Source organism: Protomyctophum parallelum, assembly GCF_964188405.1.
Source record: "Protomyctophum parallelum genome assembly, chromosome: 9".
Taxonomy (NCBI): Eukaryota; Metazoa; Chordata; class Actinopteri; order Myctophiformes; family Myctophidae; genus Protomyctophum; species Protomyctophum parallelum.
Genome location: NC_139706.1, coordinates 7,939,408 through 7,961,501, shown reverse-complemented (window position 1 = coordinate 7,961,501; position 22,094 = coordinate 7,939,408). Strand labels below are relative to the sequence as shown.

The 22,094-nt window shown below is 43.7% G+C and overlaps 1 protein-coding gene across 2 annotated transcripts; it reads left to right on the top strand.

Annotated features, from left to right (window-relative positions):
* The first annotated feature begins 156 nt into the window (after window positions 1-156).
* LOC310863892 (transmembrane protein 255B) lies at window positions 157-20,041 on the top strand. 2 transcript variants are annotated; one of them, XM_083772415.1, is made up of 8 exons: window positions 157-277; window positions 2,614-2,676; window positions 6,345-6,434; window positions 11,966-12,046; window positions 13,877-13,962; window positions 14,822-14,981; window positions 18,702-18,797; window positions 19,852-20,041. In XM_083772415.1, exons 1-8 carry the CDS (start codon window positions 182-184, stop codon window positions 19,993-19,995), a joined length of 816 nt encoding a protein of 271 aa, XP_083628541.1. In that variant the 5' UTR covers window positions 157-181; the 3' UTR covers window positions 19,996-20,041. The 2 variants fall into 2 exon arrangements, with proteins under 2 accessions (XP_083628541.1, XP_083628540.1); XM_083772414.1 differs by having other exon boundaries at window positions 18,693-18,797.
* Window positions 20,042-22,094: the final 2,053 nt, after the last annotated feature.

Genomic DNA, 22,094 nt, shown 5'->3' with positions numbered 1-22,094 from the left:
TAAAGTGATAAAGTCGTTTGGTTCTGCACTGCAGGCTATGCGTGGATGTCTCGCCTGCCGGTGAGGATCAGGAGAGCTCTGTGCCTGGTACTCTGTATGGTGTGTGTTTGTCTCTGCAGGCTATGTGTGGTGGTCTAGCCTGCCGGTGAGGATCAGGAGAGCTCTGTGCCTGGTACTCTGTATGGTGTGTTTGTCTCTGCTCCTGGTGCTCCTGGGCGTCTACACCACAACCCGCACAGAGAGTCTGAACGTCACTGGATACTCCTCTGGAGTCATTGTAAGTGTTTTATTGATTGTGACGGCACATTTCGATTTAGTTTAGTCATCATCTTTTTTGACTAAAATTGCATTTAGTTTTTGTCATATTCTTCCTCCTCTGAAATGTTTTAGTTTTATAGTTGGGGAACGTTAGCCAAATTTGTGACCAATCTGCAAACTAAATGCTTTTCCAAAAGCTTTCTTCACAAAATGTGCTCATGAAGGTGAAGCCAACTTCCTTAGGAAACTGCTGAAAGTTGGGGTACCATTAACAACCTGTATGCATGCAAAAGTTACAAACTTGACGGCAAAATTTGTTTTGCTGTCATCACAAATGTGACGAGTCATCACATAAAATGTGACGAGTCATCACATAAAATGTGACGAGTCATCACAAATGTGATAGTCATTATGACTATCACATTTGTGATGACGGCAAACAGATTTAATTAAACTCGAGATCCACATTGGACATGATGACCTTGCTTGCTCCAAACTGAATCTCAGACCTCATGTGGCCCAAAGAATTGTGAAGGGCCTTCTGTGGCCAGTGGGCGCTCCTCCAGTGCTTCACCAGATTACATTAGCTCTGGTCACACATATCAATGGTAAATGGTACATTTATATAGCGCCTTTATCCAAGGCGATTTACATAGATTGTGCATTACATTCACCCATTCACACATTCATGCACCGATGGCGGAGGAAACCATGCCCAAGCCATGCACCAACCTGCACATCGGGAGCAATTAGGGGTTCAAAGTCTTGCTCAAGGACACTTCGACACTGACTCTGGGGGAGCCCGGGTTCGAACTGAGAACCTTGCGGTTCCCATCCGGCTGCTCTACCCCTGAGCCACGGTCCCTCTTATAGAAGGTTAGACTGCTGCAGAGCAACGGGGTGTGCTCCTAATAGAGCATCAAAGTCTGACGTCAATATCGCTAGGGGGGGGGGGGGTGCACTATTCCACGGGTTGGTGAATTGCTTTATTTGTATTACAAACTCCAGTCCATAGGGAGATATTAGATCGCCTCATAAAAAACTGTGTTAAATAAACAAATCATCCCGGCGGTTTCACCCACACGGATATGAAGAATCAACTGAGAGAAAACGCTAATGTTACTGAGACCTCTCAGTGCCTGCTATCTCCCAAGAACGCACAAGGCAGAGAGAGCTTCCTGTTCGTTCAGGCAGGAGAGAAAGGACCACGGGGGTTGCCCTGGACGCGGCGGTCACTGGGGTGTGGTCAGCACTGGTTTGCTGCACCTGGCCGGCAGGTTTCTCACTTCCCTGTTGGCCAGGTGTGGCCCTCTCTCCCGGTGCTGGTTGCACCTCGGTGGTGGCTGCACCCGGGGTGCCCCTCCGTGGACTTGTCTATAGCTGGAAGCCTGGAGGAGAGGGGCAGTGACTTGGCCAATCACTGCTGACCCGCCAACTGGAGAGTGTAGTGGTTGAGGGTTGAAACACTCTAGGAAGGTTGGAGACCACTTGATGACCTTTCTTCCAGGCCAAGGCTTCATCCATTAGGAATGGATTACATTCGCATCTTCGATGTATTTACAAACTGTAAATTTGTTGAGCTGTAATTTGACATTCACATTATGTTAGCCGAAGCTCAAAAAACTTGAATTTTCATTTAGTTTCACTTCATTATTCAGGACATATTATTTTAATGGTAGCGATTCAGGGCTGGAGCCAGGCTAGGCTACAGTACTTGGTCTGGCAGTATACAGAATACAATTAGTTTAAAAGGCAGGTGGCTTGTGCACATCCAGTTCCTGGCTGGTGCTGGACTAAAGGTAGATACATGAATGAAGAAAGAAGTCCGCACACAGGCTCTGCTCCAGTGGTATTTTGTTTTATTTAAAACACCATTAGTTAAGGCACACAACGTATCGGCCGTAAACGGCCTTCATCAGGTGATGGTGTTTAAATAATGGTGTTTTAAATAAAACAAAACACCACTGGAGCAGAGCCTGTGTGCGGACTTCTTTCTTCATTCAAGTATACAGAATATGCCTTACTGTAATAAAATATAAACATTGCCCACCAGATCAAGGACTTTGTCGTCGTAATTCATGCCATTTCTTATCTTTATCCTACAATCTCTGTGAAAAATGTGGTTATTCTTCATACAGTAGAGCAGCTGCAGGCAGCTTATCTCGGATAACATTTCATATGAATTATCGTTTGTTCATTCTTTTATCACTTTTTAGAGGAATGTTCATGTTCTCATCCACACAACCATAAAGACCACAGGACAAACTTTAGGAATTCCTTGATCCAACTGTCACTAACATTGAACAGCGTTTGTATTCCAGCTACTGACTGACAGCTACATTGTGCTCTCTGCAGCTCGCCCTCGGCTCTTTCCTGGGAGTCCTTGGCTTGTGTCTGGAAGAAAACCGCAAGCAGCTGGTAGGCGACATCTTTCACAAATAACCATCATAATGTTTCCGTGCTGATGTTTGCATTCTCAACACCAGAAAACTCCCTCCTAGCCTCCTTCACATCATCCCTCACATCATCCCTCAACACAAATCCATTGCTAATTCTGATGCTGCGTTCACATGGGATCAGGCAGACGGCACACAGTCGGCAAATCGGAAGTCATTTTAGTGGACGGGAGCAGGGGTTACGGCACCGCCATTCCGAACCACCGCCCTTCCGAAGGTTTACTTCCGTGTTTCGGAATGGCGGTGTTTCTGGATGGCGGTGTTTCGGAATGGAGGGCTGTCCCCGGGAAGGTGACGGTAAACGGAACAGGACGGCACGGCAGCCAGAACCGGCGACGGCGTCAATGTTAAAATATTTAATCTTTTTACCGTTCCGTTGCCTGATCCCATGTGAACGCAGCATTATATATGTGATTATATTCTACTAGAGCGGTGCCTGTTGGGCACTGGCAGTTGGAACGATACAAGTTGGAAATGCATGCCCCACCCAGTCATTATGTCTGTGTCCCTTTTCTCCAAATATGGAGTCTATGCAGATGTCAGAACAATCATTGTAATGTCAGAACAGGCCAGCTCCATATATGGAGATATAGGGGTGATCAGGTTCAGAGCTAACCTGACTCTGCCAGATGGTGGCAGCATCCTGCTCCCATCTGGTCCCTCTCAGGACGGAGACGATGTACTACGATCAAATGCTGATCGGAGCTATATACGGCCGCTAGAGGCGGGATCACCGCGAGACTGATGACGTATTGAAGCGCTGCCACAGCGCAAATGTAAACACAGCCTAACAAGACTACAACTCAGATATCAGATGTTTGTCCCGCTGCCACAATCTGGCAGGTCAGGTTAGTCCAGAGCCTCGGCAGAGGGTTTTGTGCTGGTTCTGGACAACCGGCTATCCGACGGACTCGACACCAGGCACACGAATTTGAAGTCTGTGGGGCGAACGGTTCTCGAGTTACGTGGATTTCAGACGTAAGTACAGTCGTACACGCGTACAGTACGTACGCACAGAGACTTGGTGCATTTATAGATATAGATCGATTTCAGGGCTTCTAAAAGTGGTCCAGGTGTCCAGAATACTTCGATAATATCTGGAATTTATCAATGTCACTTCAGTTTAACCTCTTCATAGACCCGGCCTATACTAAGTAAAACGGACCTGAGTTAAACTGTACTTAACTGCTAACAAAGGGAATTACAGTAATCATTTTTATATTAACAAAAAAGGGCATAACATCCCATTCCATAACGTGCGGCTGGATGCTGGCTTTATGTTTAGATTCCCGTTGGTGTCTCAAGTTTAAAAATTAAAACAAAAGCAGCAGTAGCACAATTAGATCCAGAGACATGAGCCTGAAGTTAAATTGGGTCGGTCTGTTCCTATTAAATGGAGTTAAAGTTGTCTAAAATTCTAAATATAGTTCATGTGGTTAAAGGTAATAGGGTTAAATGCTTAAATGCCTAATGTCTGATGATAATTTGGGTTATGTTGTGTGTGGTACACGTCAGTAGACAGACAGTAAGGCTCCTATGTAGTTTCTGGAAACATTTCTAATTTTGTCTCCTAAAGTCTAACTATGCTTGTGCTCATTAATTTCCTACACACAGAGCATGTCCATGTGCTTCGCGGAGGTTACAAATAATGCTAAGTCTAACCACTGTCTTGTTCCTTTTGACCCCATTATTTGGATATTGGGAGATGTCAGTTTACTTAATGTGAACATTCATAAGAGATATTTGCCAGCACAGGTGGGGGAAAAATATCCATGTAAATTGGAAATCAGAAAATTCTCTCTTTGGGGAAGGATTTTATTTCTTTTGTCTTTTTCCTATATATATTTTTTTTAATTGATGATTGTACTTTGTACACTGTAGACAAATAAATCTTTACAAACAAATAATGCTAAACGTGGTTCAAGAGGATGTGAAGGATGGGCAAGGTTAAAAAGGCAGCACACAGTATCTATTTGAAACCTGTGAGTCCACAGCTCTTTTTTGACTACAGTGTATATAGAGAGTACTAGAGACTAATATAATCTAAATATTTAAGTGTGAGTAAGCATACATCTACATTGTACCATTGTCAACATAACTCTTTTTCTCATTTTATTTTTCAAGTGCTGCAAATCGTAATCATATCCCCCCTAGTCAACCGTGTGCCGTAAATGTTTTTTTTTTTTTAGAGTTACAGTGGAGAAAGAAAACAGAACTAGAAAAAGTGCCCTTCTGGGCACAGGTCTCCACCAGGATAGGAATGTAGGACATTGCAGCTTGCCTTCATCTGGTGGTTGGATAAAAGGGCAACAAAAGTAAAAAAATCTGAAGGAGTAATAATAGAAAATGTGTTTTACATATGTCGGCCTCCTGGTGGCGCTATAAAGAGCAGATGTGAAAAATTCCAGGCAAAGGTTTTTCCTTGGCCTCTAGGGAGTTGGCATACAAAGTTATCCACAGATCCGTGCAGTTAGAGGTAAAAACACTTTTCGGCCAGTTAAAGCGCCACCTTGAGGCTGAGTTGAAATTGTTCATGTGGCATTTCGTCCTCGGCCTAGTGGGAATGTGGGTGCACAATTTCACGGAAATCACACGATGTGTTCATGATTTGCAGCATTTTGTTTGAAACTGAGCACTCCTGTGAACTTTGGAAGCCAATCTTAACCAATCAGGATGGAGTCTGAGAAATCTGAAAGACCGGTTTGGTTGAATGGCTCTAGAGAGACTGTGTACCAATTTGCGTGATGTTTGGACAAAATCTGTAGGTGTACTGTGCAAAAACTTGTTTTGCACAAAGCGGCCTCCTGGTGGCGCTATAACAGGCCGTTCTGGAAAGTTTGGGGCAGAGGTTCATCGTTGGCATCCAGGGAGTGTGTGTGCAAAATTTGGCATCGACCGGGTTAACGGTGGCCGAGATTAGCTGCTCACGGACACACACACGGACGGACGCACGGACGGACACACGGACGGACGGACGGAGTGCAAAACATACTCTCCCCCCATGCCTTCGGCCTGGTGGAGACAATTACATTAGTCGGAGCTCTCAAAACTCAGCATTAGGTGGTATACTGTAAATTGTAATCTATTTGTTGGTCTAAGATCAATGCTGGGTTTCCAAACACACCTTCATGCTAGGTCTATGCTTTTTCCATCAAAGGAGAAAAGATAAACTACACAATATACACAAGAAATTGACAGTATCAGTTCAAGCTTTTTGTCCAACTGTGAGCATCTGGTATTATTGATCTCTTTCTTGACTATCCATATTTCCACCATAGCCTGCTCAACCTAAAATTGATTCTAGCTGAAACGAAAAAGCAAAGGAAGGAAGTAATAAATAAAAAGAATGATCAGTCAATCCCGTCAAAAAGTAAATATGACTTTTATGAAGGATATGGGGTAAATGGCATATCTCAGATGCTTACAAGAATTCATTGGGTGATGGTCATCATTGGTTGAGACTCATTGAACTTGGATCTAATAAGGATATGACAGTGCCCAATGTATCCCTCACTGTCAAACAGGTCTACTACTTTCTTCAACACAAATATTTAGCCCTGTCAAAATGTTTTTGCATTCTTTTATAACATTTCTCCTAATATTCCTTTCATAAAATCCTCTTCTGTCCAGCTGACTGCTGCCATAGTGTTCCTCAGTATGGGGAACGTTGCCTCGTTTCTGTGCATGGTGATAGATGGTGTCTTCATTGTATCTAGCATGGTGAGTGACATAATGGTGCCTACTACTCATTGCACAAGAAACACAGAGTTTACAACGTATTCGCACAGCATTATGAAAAACAAATACATTACATTTTGGGCGGGAACCCCTTTTGGTGTTAGCATCATGTCATGCTTTAGCTATTGAAAAATAGCAGATCTACAAGCTCATAGCGCGACACTCGGCGCGCTACGAGCTTGTAGGTCTGCTATTTTTGAAAAATCGAAGAACGACTGACATAGAAACACAGCTTTTTCAGAAAACTGTCAGGATGTAGAAGACATTTTTAGAATCTGATCTCAGGTCAAAATGGGTTAAAATGCCACAGGTAACATCAATAGTGGTGGTAGAGGTGTGTATTGTTGAGCCACAGCTCTCTCTGGTGGACTGATTTGTGATTGATTGATTGATTGATTGATTGATTGATTGATTGATTGATTGATTGAATACTTTATTGGGCAGAATTGACAGTACAGAGTACAGTCACTACAGTACAGTCAACACTTAGGGCTATATTTTGCTTAACCCTTACCCCTAAACTTATTTGCCATTTTTTTGTATTTAAAAAAAACCTTTAAAATAGTTCAAATAGCTGATCTACAAGCTCACAATGTGTAGATGTAGATCGGCTAGTTCAACTATTTTAAAATGATTTTCAAAATAGTAAAAGTGAAAAGAATAGTTTCCATTCAGGCCCCGGGTATTCAATTCATCATCAGAGTGACGTACAGACAGATAGATAGAGACAGCCTCATTACAATGGTAAAACCATTATGCAGGAGTAAAACGATAATTAGCAAAGAAAACAAAATGAACGAGGGAAAAGACAACAACGGAGCCAACTGGCTGTTAAAGGACCATACTGGCATCAACATGATGTCATTATCTACTCATAGTACCGCCATGAGTTGTACATAAACATACCATTTTCCCTTTAATGGGTTTAATTTTAGACTTTGAGTTTGTTTACATTTGATTTCAACTTAAAACATTATGTAGGAGCCACAGCATATGTCGCTGTTTTGTTTTGTTTTGTTTTTCGTTGCCCACTCTTTGATTTGATTGTCTCATTTCCGTTAATTTGATCACTTGTTGTTGTGTCTCCATATTAATTTGTTGACTTGTGTCAGGTGTGTCAGTCATTTAGTCAGGGGACAGGCCAGCAGAGAGTCTGGCCAGATGTGTTCCGCTGACTGCAGTAGCAGCACCAGAGATGACATGGGCAGTGCAGCCAAGACGATATGATGATATTAAGAAATAAATATTGCAACGTATTACTGTTCTGCACCTTCGTCTAGGGGTGAAGGGATATAACATAATGTGCGAGGAGACAGGGTTGAAAAGAACTTTAGTTTATTTGTAGTAGCTCTTTTTTGTTCATTAGCAGAGACAAAGGTTACATTTTCTTGTTCTTTGGTTCACAACTCTCTAATTGGCTTCAAGGTGCAGGTTCTATTCTAATAAAACGGATCTAACTAAAAATCAAAAGCTTACCCCTAACTAAAGGCCCTAACAGAGAGTTAAACAAAAATACAATTCTAAATCCCTAACTAACCTAACTAACCAAAAGATACAATAACTTAGCAAAATAAACTACCTGGCACCCCTACATGGTGGAGTAGGAACCGGGCTTCATATTTAGCAATAATAAATAATAATGTACAGATTTATAAGAACAACAATGATTATAAACAAAAGCAAACATCTCTAAGGCAACTTACGGCAGAATGAACAGAACACCTAACACAGAACGAACTAAACAAAAATGGCAGGCAAACGGGCGGAGGACTAGAGGGATCGAGTCTCTGCTGCAAACATGCTGTCGTCCCATAGAGTATTAAAAGGATAGAGACTAAACTGGCGCGAAGCTCCGCCCCCTCCGCTATTCATGTCAGTGGAAGTTGCTCAGTGGCAAATGCTGATTCAGCATTTGGGCACCAAATTTTGGTGCCCAAATGCGGAAGTGCACCTGGGCTTTAACATTGAGCGCTCGGTTGCACGGGGTTTCCTCGTCAAGAATCCACGGGTCCGCCTGCAGTCCTTCCGCTTACCACTAGGGCCCAGCGCTTCAACATTGGAGTGCCTAGCTGGCCCCTTGTGTCGTCTCCTGGTGAAGTCTTCTTCTTCTTCTTCTTCTTTGTGGGGTTTTATGGCGGTTGGCATCCAAATAGTTGCATTACCGCCCCCTTCTGACCCATATTATGGGTCAAACTTAAACTAGCTGCTATATCAAAACGACTAAAATAAAAAAGTTAACTGTCCACCCATTGTGATCCCATCCCATCCCCTATTCCATTCAGTTACTCAGACCCTCAGGCACTGAGAAATCCTCCCTCAGCACACCGTCCAGATCTTCCCCAGTAACATCCACCCCACACCCAAGAATCTTCTGGCTGCTTCCAGCACCAGCTTTATTCTTTCCGACTTCCTTGTGATTTCGACAGCACAGTTTATCACCATAGCTATAAAAGCCAGGAGCCGGGTCTTATCCATACATATACAGATGCCATGTCCATTTTCCCTTCCCTCTTTTTCTGTTTCCCTCTTTTCATTGTGCGTCTCCATCTCCACTCTCTTTACCACCTCTGCATAAGACATTTCTTTCATTTCTGCCTTCATCTTGTGTATCTTAACCTCCTTCACTTTCCTGGCACACTTCTCTGACCCAGCATAATGCTCTCCTCCACAGTGCATGCACTTTGCCTGTTCTTTCTCTTCACACTCTCCTTTACAGTTCTCTTTTCCACACCTCCCACATCTTTTCTTTCCCCTACACACAGATGCTACGTGCCCATACTCTTGGCAGCAATAGCATCTGAGTGGTGCTCTTTCAAAAGGCCTAACACGGAACTTGACGGAAGCTAGTGTACCCAACATATACCCGCTCTGGCAAAACATCACCCTGAAATGTAAGACACACTGACGAGCTGTCCTCCCGTTTCCCCTCCCTGAATCGTGTCATCCTTCTTATCGCAATAACTCCTTTAATCTCCATATTCTCCGGCTTCATCGATAATGGCACGCCACTAATTACTCCCCTCGTTTCCTTTCCTCTCAGGTAAAAGGTATTCACTGAGCGATCCTTATAGTACATGATTTCTATTGCTTTCTCTGCTTGGTCTCGGTTCCTGCACTCAATCACCACCAAGCCACTCCTAGTAATCCTCACAGCCTTCACCCTGCCAACCATTCTCTCCACAAACTTTCCCACCGCTTGAGGCTCACTAAAAAGCGGTTTGTGTGTCCGAAATCATCCCGACCACATATCTTCCGATATCTTCGTCACTCTCTGAATCTCCACCTTTCTTTCTTTTCTTTGTATTTCCATTAGCTCTTGAATCCTCCAAATTACTTCTTTCATCCTCTGATGAATCCTTCTCCGACTCCATTTCAAACCGACCGCCTCCAGCCCCGCGAGGAGCGGGGCAGGAGCTGCCGCACGGACTTGTGGGACACTGACACAATCCCGTCTGAACCCCCTCCCTCGTACTCCCGGGTCGCTCCGGTGACACACAGCGATCTCTCCACTCCATCATACTCCCTCACCAATGATCTCCTCCCATCGACCCTGCTGTCCTTAGCACACATCCCCTGGTGAAGTCCAAGTTCAACTGAGCTTTTATAGAGCAACAGGAAGAGTGCCCAGCCAACAGGAAACTGGTGTTGTCGGGGAGAACCAACAAGGAAGAGAGGGGCAGGTCAAATCAGGGACCTGTCACTCACAGCCATGTCTGTATCTATTCACTTGAGTACTGTAGCCAACAGTCTCATGTTCTCAGCACCTCATTCACAAACAGACGAAACACAACTTGTCACATGCCATAAAACACAATACATTTCCCAAACTTATAATTATTATCCTAATTTAATAGTCACCATAAATAATAATTATACTTAAACAAATATCAAATAATCACAAGGACCGTGGTCCGTAACAGTTACGAAAAAGGCCTACTAAAGAATACATTCTGATGATAGAAGAAGAAGTAGGTCGGGAGTGGCTTATTGTCGGTATCAGCCGGCAATGCACTATAGACCCCAGGGAGATGGAGTCTGTCCCTGTTACAATGTCCTATAGACCCCTGGGAGATGGAGTCTGTCCCTGTTACAATGTCCTATAGACCCCAGGGAGATGGAGTCCGTCCCTGTTACAATGTCCTATAGACCCCTGGGAGATGGAGTCTGTCCCTGTTACAATGTCCTATAGACCCCAGGGAGATGGAGTCTGTCCCTGTTACAATGTCCTATAGACCCCTGGGAGATGGAGTCTGTCCCTGTTACAATGTCCTATAGACCCCTGGGAGATGGAGTCTGTCCCTGTTACAATGTCCTATAGACCCCAGGGAGATGGAGTCTGTCCCTGTTACAATGTCCTATAGACCCCAGGGAGATGGAGTCTGTCCCTGTTACAATGTCCTATAGACCCCTGGGAGATGGAGTCTGTCCCTGTTACAATGTCCTATAGACCCCTGGGAGATGGAGTCCGTCCCTGTTACAATGTCCTATAGACCCCTGGGAGATTGAGTCTGTCCCTGTTACAATCAGTGTTGTTCACGAACGTGAACTGAACATACTGTATTTCTGTTTGATGAACGTCATTGTGAACTCGTTCATTTCTGGCGTGCGTGAACGTCACTTTTTCACGTTCAACTTCAAGAGTGAGTGTTTCAATAGCGCCTTCCAGGCGAAATCCCCGGCACTAAAACACACCCTAAACATGCCTTAATATCTACCGGAAAACCCACCAATAAGCCCCTATCAGACACAAATGAACTAATCTATCTCAGCCGTCACTGGAGCGCACATCTAGCTACTGCATGATGATCATGCACGTAGACAGACAGCAGACGCTGTCCCAACTCCTAACACAAACACTGAGGAAACTTGTTGTTGTTTGATTAAACATAATGTGCCACGAAAAATAGCTTCCAATAGCTTAGTTGGTTATTATCGTCGAGGAGGTACGTGTCCATTATATCGCCACGAACGGCCAACAAAAGACATCTCTCTTCCACAGTGAATGAAGCGCAGTGATGCCTGATTTATTCTTCGTCATATAATGTGTTCCGTGCTGAAAATAGCTGATATACAAGCTCACAACGCGTCGCGTCCGGACACGTTGTGAGCTTGTAGATCAGCTATTTTCAGCATGCAGAGATGCAGGCTCTGAGTCACTGCAAGTTGCTATACGTAAAACGAAAAAGGCCTACTAAAGAATACATCGCGCTACGTCCAACCAGGGAAACTCCCCCCTGTCAGGTGTAAAGGAGCAACTTGGACACTCAAGCATGAAGGAAGCATGAGTTAAGTCTGTTGCTCTCCCCAGGTTGGCGGAGGGTGTGTAGAGCCCAGGATCACATTAGATGATTGACACCGGGGTGAAAAATGGGTTACAAAATCGTGGGATAAAAAATATATTTAAAAAAAAAGAATACATTGTGATGAATGTCACTGTTTTTTTTTACACATTATTTGAATATACAGTATGCGTGTTTTTGAACGTATGTATTCATCTGTCCGCCCCATACCAGGATATTCGTCCTTTGAAAGCAGGGAGATGTCAGTTTTACACCAGCGGGAGCAGCTACGTTTATGAGAGTTACTATGTGTCTGTAAGTACCTGTACTGTGTGTGCATGATATCAGTTGCTTATAGAGGGTATGTGTGTGACATCATCATCATACCCGGAGGTTATGTGGGAACGCCTACTGAGTGGCAAAAAAACCCCTTACTCTCTGGCCTTGACAGCCCGTACATTCAAACAGAAAGGTCCTATCTGATTGCATTAAACGACATTAAGGGGCGATTCACACTATGGTCCCGGGTGCGCACTCGGGACCACTTGGCAGATGTTGTGGTAGTGTGAATGATGCGTACCGTTCCCGGGAGCGGATCACCCAACCGTCCCCGGGACCGCATGGGGGACCTCTGGACCGTTGAAGTGTATTCAGATACGGATCGTTCCAATGTGAATGCATGCGTACCTAAAGTAGGAAGTGGACTGTTTTTTTTAAAGAACGTGACATAATCTCTAGTCGACGAGCCAAGCGTCAACAAAAAAAACCACAGCCGATGCGTAACACCAGCGCATTTCTCAACGCCGCCCTTCTCCTGTTGAATCTGCTTATACGCGCAGCACCGCAGTACGCGCTGATCTTATTCTGCGGACTACACGTGGCTCTTGGGCTTTGCTTGGCACAGTTTCCAAAGTAAAACAAAATAATAATAATGCTAAAGTAGAATCCATAGCAAACTAATACACTGGAGCACAGAACTGACTGACACAGTGAATAGCAGGCAGGCTGACAGTGAAGTAGTATAACGGCAAAAAGCCAAAGAGGCAATGCAATTCAGTGTGTCTGGATTTATTTGAGACAATGTCGCACAGTTGATGGTCAGTGTCCGTGCGCGCCAGCCATCAAGCACACCGTCATCAGGAGGATTAAAGTGTGTTATGCAAGTGTACCCGGGTGCGCTGTTGAATCTCGGGTAATGTGAATCATGGCCATCGGGGACCAGGCAACCGTATTCGGAAACGGTTCCAATGAAACGGATTCAGTCCGTCTCAGTGTGAATTGCCTATAAACTCACTTTCCCACTGGAGTTGCAACTCACTGTATGCATGCGCATACCCTCTATTCCTGTTGTTTCAGTCCCACACCATATCACACAAAGATTGCCTTTTATTGAAACTCTCATAATATACATTTTGGCTGAATCTTCTCTTAGCAGTCCCTTAATTCTCACTGACCCGTAGGTAAGTTGGCGCCGTCCGGGGCTGCTGTGGCGTTAACGTGTGCACTGTCTGGGCTCTCCTTTTTTCCCCCCTCCTTCCACGTCATGCCTACCTATCTGTGTTTTCACTCGTCTCATGTGAATGTCAAAACAAATTCCTATGTGTGTGTGTATACCAGTGTTGTTTTTGTCGACTAAAACTATGTTCGTCGACTTTTTTCACTGACAAAATAATTTCAACTAAATGAAAATTAAGCTACGATGACTAAAGCTAAGACTAAATATACTGACAATTTCGTCGACAAATTAAAAACTAGACTAAAATGTTAGGAAGGGACTAGTGGACAAGAGATCCAGTATAAGTAATTTATTTGGTTGCATGCTGAAAATAGCCGATCTACAAACCCACAACGCGTCGCAGCTCGGCTATTTTCAGCAAGTGTAAAAAACACTCATTACGACGGCATCAAGGCCCGCCAAAATACATTTTAGTCGACTAAATCAACTGTAGATTTAGTCGACTAAAATCTTATGACGTTTAGTCGACTTCTAGGTGACTAAAATATGACAAAAACTAAATGAAGTTTCAGTCCAAAGACTATGACAAAACTAAAATAGAAATTTGCTGCCAAAAACAACACTGGTGTATACTCAATGGTAAATAAAGGTGTCTGAAGTAGTGAGATGTCTGCCTCCCCCTCCTCTAGGTACCATGTCGAAACCTCAGAGAAACCTGCAGTCTGACCGTCCGCAGTGGGACCTGCTACTGCTGCGACCTGTACGACTGTGCCAAGTGAGACAACTTCTTCATCTTCATTAGCTCGACGTCCTCGTCTCTCTCTCACCTCGCCTTGTCTTCCTTGTTCTCATTCCCACTTCTCTGGCTCCTCTCAATTCAATTTGGTTTTTAATTTCTCTGAACATTTTCAATTGGATGTTGCTTGAAAAAAAATGCATCTTTTATGAATTTTGTGCATTAGCTCGTTAGTAGTAATTTAATCAAATTAGCTGCTCCAATTGTAGTGCAGTATGTCAACATTCAGGCTGCCCTACAGTATCATGATTGTATTCATTTTAAAAATGACGTCGGTTATAAAGAAGTTACTCTTGAACTGCATGAACTTGGCTGGGTGGTGCTGGCTACGTCTTGTTTTTAATGTTGGGGTTGTCACTGTGCAATGTGGAAAAAGTACCCCATACTTAGCAGTACAATACAACATGCTGTGATTCTCATCGTCATAATTTATTTAACTCATGACCATGTATGGAGCACAGATTAATAATTAGTATACAATAAAAATATGCAGTACAATACACAATATACATACAGTACAGACAGCAAAAGGCATTAATTATTTGAACAGTGGATAAGAACATTGTTCAGAAAAGCACCCACTTCGTAGATCAATGTTTTTCTGATTTTAGTAGTGAAATTAGTAAAAGGACAACTTTTTTTCAACCAGCCCATCTATGTTTTTCTAATAACAACCTAAAACATGGGTTGTTATTAGAAAAACATAGATGGGCTGGTTGTAAAATAAAATAAATAAGCTTGTTATCGGGTTCTTTGGGGTATGGGGTTTTGAGCTCCATCCCTACTCAGGCCATGGGAAGAGAACATTTTAAGATCTTCATAACGATGTGCGTTGCAGCGGAGGCTACCTGGACAACTACTATGAGTTTGTTGGCGTGCAGGGCTGTCAGGATGTGTTCTCTCTGTACATCCTCATCTGGATCCTCACGGGCCTCAACCTGCTGGCTTTCTTCATGGGCATAACGACTACAGCTATACTGGGTAGCATCAAGGACCAGGTGAGTACGCACGCACACACACACACACACACACACACACACACACACACACACACACACACACACACACACACACACACACACACCCACACACACCATGTCAAGACATCCTACTATAAATGCACATGCTGTGTGCGTGTGTGTGTGTGTATGTATGGTTGTAATGCACGTAACTCGAGAACCGCTTGCCCCACCGACTTCAAATTCGACACACGCAGTCCACACCCCCGCAGGGAGAGCAGTGCCCGGTATCGTGTCGGGCGGACCCACGGTTCTCCAGAACCACCACAAAAGGCTCTGGTCAGGCTCTGCCAGTGGGAATCCCCTCAGTGGGAATCCCCTCACCTGTGCAATTGACCTATAGTTAAGCCCCTCCCCAAATTGCTAAGGTCCAATCACAGCTAAGCATAACATGGGTTAGACAAACCTCTCCACCAATAGTTTTCCTAGAGGATAAAACAATTTGTTTTTAAATAAATGCCACACACATTATTTTTCCAGTGCATATGGCAGGCCTTGTTGACGGATTTCGAAGACATTTTGAAGGGCTGGTTCCAGTATTTAATGTGTAAAATCCATGATATTTACATTGGAATGAATGAGCCGGGCTGGAAAGTGTCCAAGTGGGAGTGTCTAAGTGGGAGAGCCCTGGTCTGGTCCATTGCTCTGGGAATCCCCTCAGTGAGAATCCCCTGGACTAATTGATTACTTAACCAGTCCACTTATCAGTCAGTTTGCTGTCTTCAGACACAGACCTCCATGTGGGAGAATATAACTCAGCGAGCGGAAGTTGAGGGTTGACGCACGTTACGCACATGACATGACGTCACTGACTGAACATCCATCCACCTCCATGAACATGCTGCAGTTCCACCTTTGGCCAGTAGGTAGTGGCAGCTTCAATGTTAGCCAGCCCTTCTGGGGGGCTTGGCGTGGACGGTTACAACTAACCCATGGGCGGGTTAAAACTCACCCATGGCTCCCGACATGCGCGGCAGGATAAGCATGCACCCCATATAAGTAATGGAGCCAGTCCAACTGGTTGTAATTTGTTGAGGAAGACAGACAGGTAATATTAGCAGTCATGTTCTCCTGCCTCTCAGCAGTCTGACACGCCTTTACATTACAACAGTTTGTTTGTCAAAAGTCCTCTCGTTCACAATATCTGTCATCTTGAGGACTTGTAACAGTCCAATAGCAGCCTCTTGTCTTTCTCCAAAGTCCCAGGGTATCCTTAAGGGTCAAACAATAATTCACATGAATTTGTTTGTTCTACAATAGCCTACTGTGCACAACACTCGCGGTCATTGCACACAAGAATTTAAGGATAATAAAGTTAATACACAAAAGCATGCACTAATCACAAAACACAGGGCAGAGGTTCATGTTCCGAACAAACAGTGAAATGTAATTGTCCCAAACAGGTGGGGGCTGACAAGATCAAATATAACTAAAATGGGCTAAGCAGCAACTTCAATGGTCAACATCAACTTCAAGGTCATAGAGGGGGTACTTAGCTCGAAAGAGGGGCTAGTCCAAACTTGTCCCCTCTGCTGGGTTGAGTTGGCATCCCCTCTTTCACCGTCGGCAGCCTCTCACTGTGTCCTCTCACTCCCTCCCTCCTCTGGAAGCCTCTCCCAGCGCCTCCACAGACGGGTCCTGCCACGGGCGGACAGGGCACACCCCGCCTGGCGCCCAGTAACCATTTCTATGGCTACGGTGTCCCTGTCCTCGGTGCCCCGACTCTGGCCCCCATCCATGACCGCTCTCCTTCCTTCCAGCCAGTTCCGTCCTCTGCCCTCTGTTCCTCTCCACAGCTCTCTTCCCTCTGTGTTCTGCTCTTCCTGTTCTCTGTACTTAGGGTGGCCACCTGCAAGACCTCAGAAAGGAGGACACTTTTGCGGGGCTCGCTCAGTCCCCCCCCCCCCCTATAAAGATTCCAGATATATTATTATTACTACTATTGCACATGATTTCCACCATTATGTCCACAGAGAACATATTTGCTAACTAAATTAATTATAGGGTACCACCAAGGCCATTCATTTTATAATCAATTTATTTTATTTCATGTTTAGATATGTTTTATGTTTAATCTCTTTCTTGTGGGTTATTTATACAGTCTTATGGTCAATATGACATATATTATATGCCAGTAGCCTATATGTTCACAGTGTTTTAGCCTCCCTTTCTTTATCATGTCGAGTTCCTTGCTCCATTCAATGCTCACTAAATGTAGTTTTTCATTTCGGCATATTTGGTTTATTTATCTCTGCATTAACTATACTAGAGTGATTGTGAGAGCACACATTCCACAACAAACTGACCCTCTCACTGGCAGTGTTGCCTTGTTTTGGAAGAGAAACAAGCAACCATGTATATGAAAACAAGCCCTAAAGAAGCCTGGCTAGGCTTAGTAGGCTATTTTATAAAACAAGCCCAAAGTCGCTTATAATTAAGCGGACATGGCAACACTCCCAGTGACACAAGCACTGTATATCACAAAAAAACTGACAATTATGTGTCCGGCCAGAGGTTGAGGTGGGAGGAGGAGGACAGGTGGGTCTAAAACCGGACTGTCCGGTGTGAAACCGGACGTCTGGCCACCCTATCTGTACTGCATTTAAAGGCTCCACCCAATTACGCAGGTGCAGGTGATTTCCTCATTAACTGCTTCTCAGACACATTTGGCCATACATAAATCGTCCAATTGTCCTGTAATGTGTGAGCCAGGCTGGTGAGCTGTGGGAGACTTTAACCTGACCCAAAATAAACCTAAGCACAAGCTGATGAGTTTACTACCTCGAGTGCTCCCTCCTCCAAGTCCCACCACTGATCTGAGAACGTCAGCCCAGCTCTACCTCCCATTATTTCCCTTTAATCTTTTGTACAGGGTCCAGTCTAAGCCACCCAAACTTTTCATGTCAAGGACCCCCAAATTGACACTAATTAGCCTGCGGACCTCCATTTGAAGAGATATGCCAGGGACCTCCATAAGAGAAGACTTTTATGGCTCTATACTAGCAGTGATTCTCAAAACGTTTAATTTCAAGGACCCCCAGTTTGACATGCATTAGGCTACGGACCCCCATTTAATGGCATTTCTATCTCTGGCACCCCCAATTTATATTGTAAAATCAATGTTAATTTAACTCTGAGAGTGTACAAATGGAACCAAATGGACCCGTCAGGGACCCATAAGGTTGGTTCCAAACTATCATTTATCTGGGGACTCCCTGGAACTCCCTCAAGGACCCCTGGGGGTCCCCGGACCCCACTTTGGGAACCCCTGGTCTAAGCCACGGCAGGGCCTCTATTAGCCACTATAATGGCCCCGGCCATGCAGCGGAACAGCTGTCAGTGTAGACAGAGTGGAGATGTAAAAGAAAACCTAAAATACAATGTTTTGCCTGGCTTTTATCTATTTATTACTAGTAGTATTTTATTGTCTTTTTTTTACCTGCTCTAATTTCTACTTTTTACGTGGAAATCAATAATTGTTTGCTTGATTGATTGATTGATTGATTGATAGGAATTTGTTAATATAGTATTTGTATCGACAGAATGCGTTGTGTGACACAAAAACACACAACTTGTGTCACAGATTATTTTTTGTTTCTATGGACTACAATAATCAACCATGAACCCAAATAAATGCACATACTGTACGTGTTTGAGTGTTTCCATTCTAATGCTTGTGTTTCTCTGTAGTCATTACAGAGGAGTGTTAACCGGACGTCTGATGTCACCATGTCCTCTCCTACTGCCCCTCTGCTGATGGAAGCACACATACACACACCACATCACATCTGCCCGGTCAGTCTGCACACACATACACACATACACGCACGCATGCACACACTCTCTCACACGCACTCTCTCACACCGTCACACTCACTCTCTCACACGGTGACACACGCACTCTCTCACACCGTCTCACGCACTCTCTCACAAGCACTCTCTCACACTCACTCTCTCACACGGTGACACACGCACTCTCTCACACGCACGCACGCATGAACGCATGCACGCACACATTTGCGGTTTCAAGAAAGGTGGAAACAGATAGAGAAAGGACAACAACAGATCAGATATGAACATGGCAGTGTGAATTATACACAAGGTGCATGATATAAAGATGAGGTGCGTGATTAAAAATATAGCAGTCGATAGAGGCAACAATAGCAGCCAATGTGACAAATACTCTATCATGTATAGAAAGTAATCCTGGTCTCTATACTGCCTCCCCCTGGCCAGCCTGATGGAGGGGAAAAGGAACTTGTTGGTCCTTCCACACGCTATGTCCAACGGGGGAAACTGGACAGGGGGGGGGGGGGGGCTTGTCAGGTGAAAAGAAGCGGCTTGGACTCCTCATGCATTGAAGGAAGCATGCGGTCAGTCTGTTGGCAGGTTGGCAGAGGGAGTGCATGTGTAGCGCCCAGGATTACATTAGATAATTGTCACTGGGTGAAAAAAATGGGTTACAAAAACCCTTTACTTGCAGTCTAATGACTAATGTCTGTCAGACTGTTAGCACTTGGCAGTATTCTTTGTATCAAACAAAGGCTTATGGTATTCCTATGAGGTATGGTATTCCTACTTACTGTCACCTTTTTGAATCCTGCACCTGACAAATTACCCAAAGCATGAACAAAACTAAAACTAATAAAAACTGAACTGAAACTAATCGTTGTCACAAAAAATAAAAACTAGCAAATCCGCTCTTAAAACAAACTAAAACTAACTGAATTGAAAAATATATATATGAATGTCAAACAACTAACTCAAATTGAACTATAATGAAAAATCCAGAACTATTCTAACCTTGGTGTGTTTTCTGTCCCGGCCATCCATCCATCCATCCATCTAGAGTGGGTCCATGTTCTGCCCGGCTGCAGGAGGACCAGTGAGCTCCTCCCAGTGTGAACCTCCATCATCTCACATCATGGAGTCCAACAGCGCCACACCGTGTGCTCCGCTGTACAGTCTGCTGCCGTACAAAGCTCAGAGCTGAGACGCACGCATCTATTCTGGTATTCATCACCATCAACAGCCCATGGCGGCACACTGCAGTACGTAGTTCTCAAACGTATAGATAAAGCCCCAAATGTATTTGGCCGCAGACTGTGCCAGGGACCCCCCCACCCATACAAGATTTGTGTTGAATGCATCAGAAATATTCCAAGTTTTTCAAGATTCTTGGAAAATAGCAGATCTACAAGCTTAGAAGGCGTTGTGGTGCAACACCTTGTACATTCTTTATTAGGTTTCCCGTTAGCTTCCACAACAACATTAATACAAAAAAGGTAATAGTTAAAATTGTGCTATATAACTAAAACAAAAGGGAAAAACAGACCCTAGTTATCAGCAAAATAAGTTAAGTTGCTCTGCATAGAAAATCAGAGACACGAACAATAACAATAATAATAAAAAAACTTTATTTGTATAGCACCTTTCATGACATGAAATGCAGCTCAAAGTGCTTTACAGAGCAATGGAGAAAGAAAGAAAAGAAAAGCAAGGCATAAAACATTAAAATAATAGCAGTAATGCAATACAGTGAGGACATGAATAACAAAGAAATTAAAAGATCAATTAAAAGCAAGAGTGTAGAAGTGGGTCATGAGCTGTGCTTTAAAAACGTCTACAGAGGCTGCCTGTCGAAGGTACAGTGGGAGTTTGTTCCACGCTGTCGGCCCGTAGAAGCAGGCCCGTATTTTTTAGTTGCCATTTTTTTAGGCACAGCGAGCAGGCCAGCAGTGGAAGACCTGAGGGGGGCGGTTTGGGACATATTTAGGCAGGCAGTCATGTAGGTAGGAAGGTGCGAGACCATTGAGAGCTTTATAAACAAGTGAAATAATTTTCAAATCAATCCTAAAAACAACCAGAAGCCAGTGCAGTGAAGCTAAAACTGGAGTAATATGTTCTCTCATCTTAATTCTAGTTAAAACTCTGGCTGCTTGTTTTCTTAGGCAGTCCAGAAAAAAGTGCATTGCAGTAATCAAGCCGAGAAAAAACGTGGATGAGTGTTTTTGCATCGTCCAATGACAAATAGGCTCTGATTCGTGCAATATTTCTAAGGTGAAAAAAGGCAATCTTGGTAACATGATTAATGTGTGAATTAAAATTCAATTCAGAATCAATAATGACCCCCAAGTAATGTACTGTACTGTTACTTTCTACAGTCAGATTGCCAAGTCTGCTTAATATTGATTCTTTCTGCTCACTCGAACCGATTATGAGAACTTGATGCTAGACAGACAGGTCAACAATGGGTCTAAAGCACAGGAAGAAACAATAACCAATAAAATACAGAGTAGCCTATTCACAAAAGACACAGAAATATGAAATAGTGAAAAACACAATTTCATCTGATATAGGACTTCATTGTTCAGGAAATGAAAAATATAAATTTTTCAGGAAATTAAGAAAACCTTATATTTTGAAAACAAGCAGACAGTTTGAGGGTCCAATGGAGTTAAGAGGCTTTCAAATTGGTTCAATATTTTCAAAACGACACACACAGACGTAAAGGGTGTTCAATATCACTGATTTATGCAAAAAATAAATACATCTATAATAAATAATAATCTAAATCCTTAGGAGCTTTCCTCCCGACAGCAACGATTTATGAGGAGTATAAATTATACCAAGGGAAAGAAGCTCTATGAAGAACAGTTGTTCGTGGTCTTGATTACCACCAGATGACCCGAGCTCACTTGATAATTGTTATGTCCATGGCAAAAACCTAAAGCTTGTAGATCGGCTATTTTCAAGTAGCCGATGTGTAGGGTTAAAGTTGACCCCTGGGAGTCACCGGACCCCACTTTGAGATAACCAGTGGCATACTGTATCGAGGAAGGTTTGGAGAAATAGACACTCAAACTATTATAGGATTGTTTGTTTCAGAATAAGGCTAACAGAAGGGTGGTTTGAGGATAAAATGTGAATCTCTCTTTTGAGATGGTTTACACGTGATGGTAAAAATCTGCTGTATACCTATTCTTTTTTTAAATTGTTTATTGTCTATTGCAGCGGTCCCCAAACTATTTTAGCCGTGCACCCCCTGTTACCTCCTGACCTAGCTGACGTACACCCCAACGCTAAGTCAAA

Coding starts and splice junctions, on each gene's coding strand:
- LOC310863892 (XM_083772414.1), top strand. CDS start 182: ATGGTGTGTTTGTCTCTGCTCCTGGTGCTCCTGGGCGTCTACACCACA. Junction 12,047..13,876: donor ATGAGAGTTACTATGTGTCT/GTAAGTACCTGT, acceptor CCCCTCCTCTAG/GTACCATGTCGAAACCTCAG. Junction 13,963..14,821: donor GACCTGTACGACTGTGCCAA/GTGAGACAACTT, acceptor TGTGCGTTGCAG/CGGAGGCTACCTGGACAACT.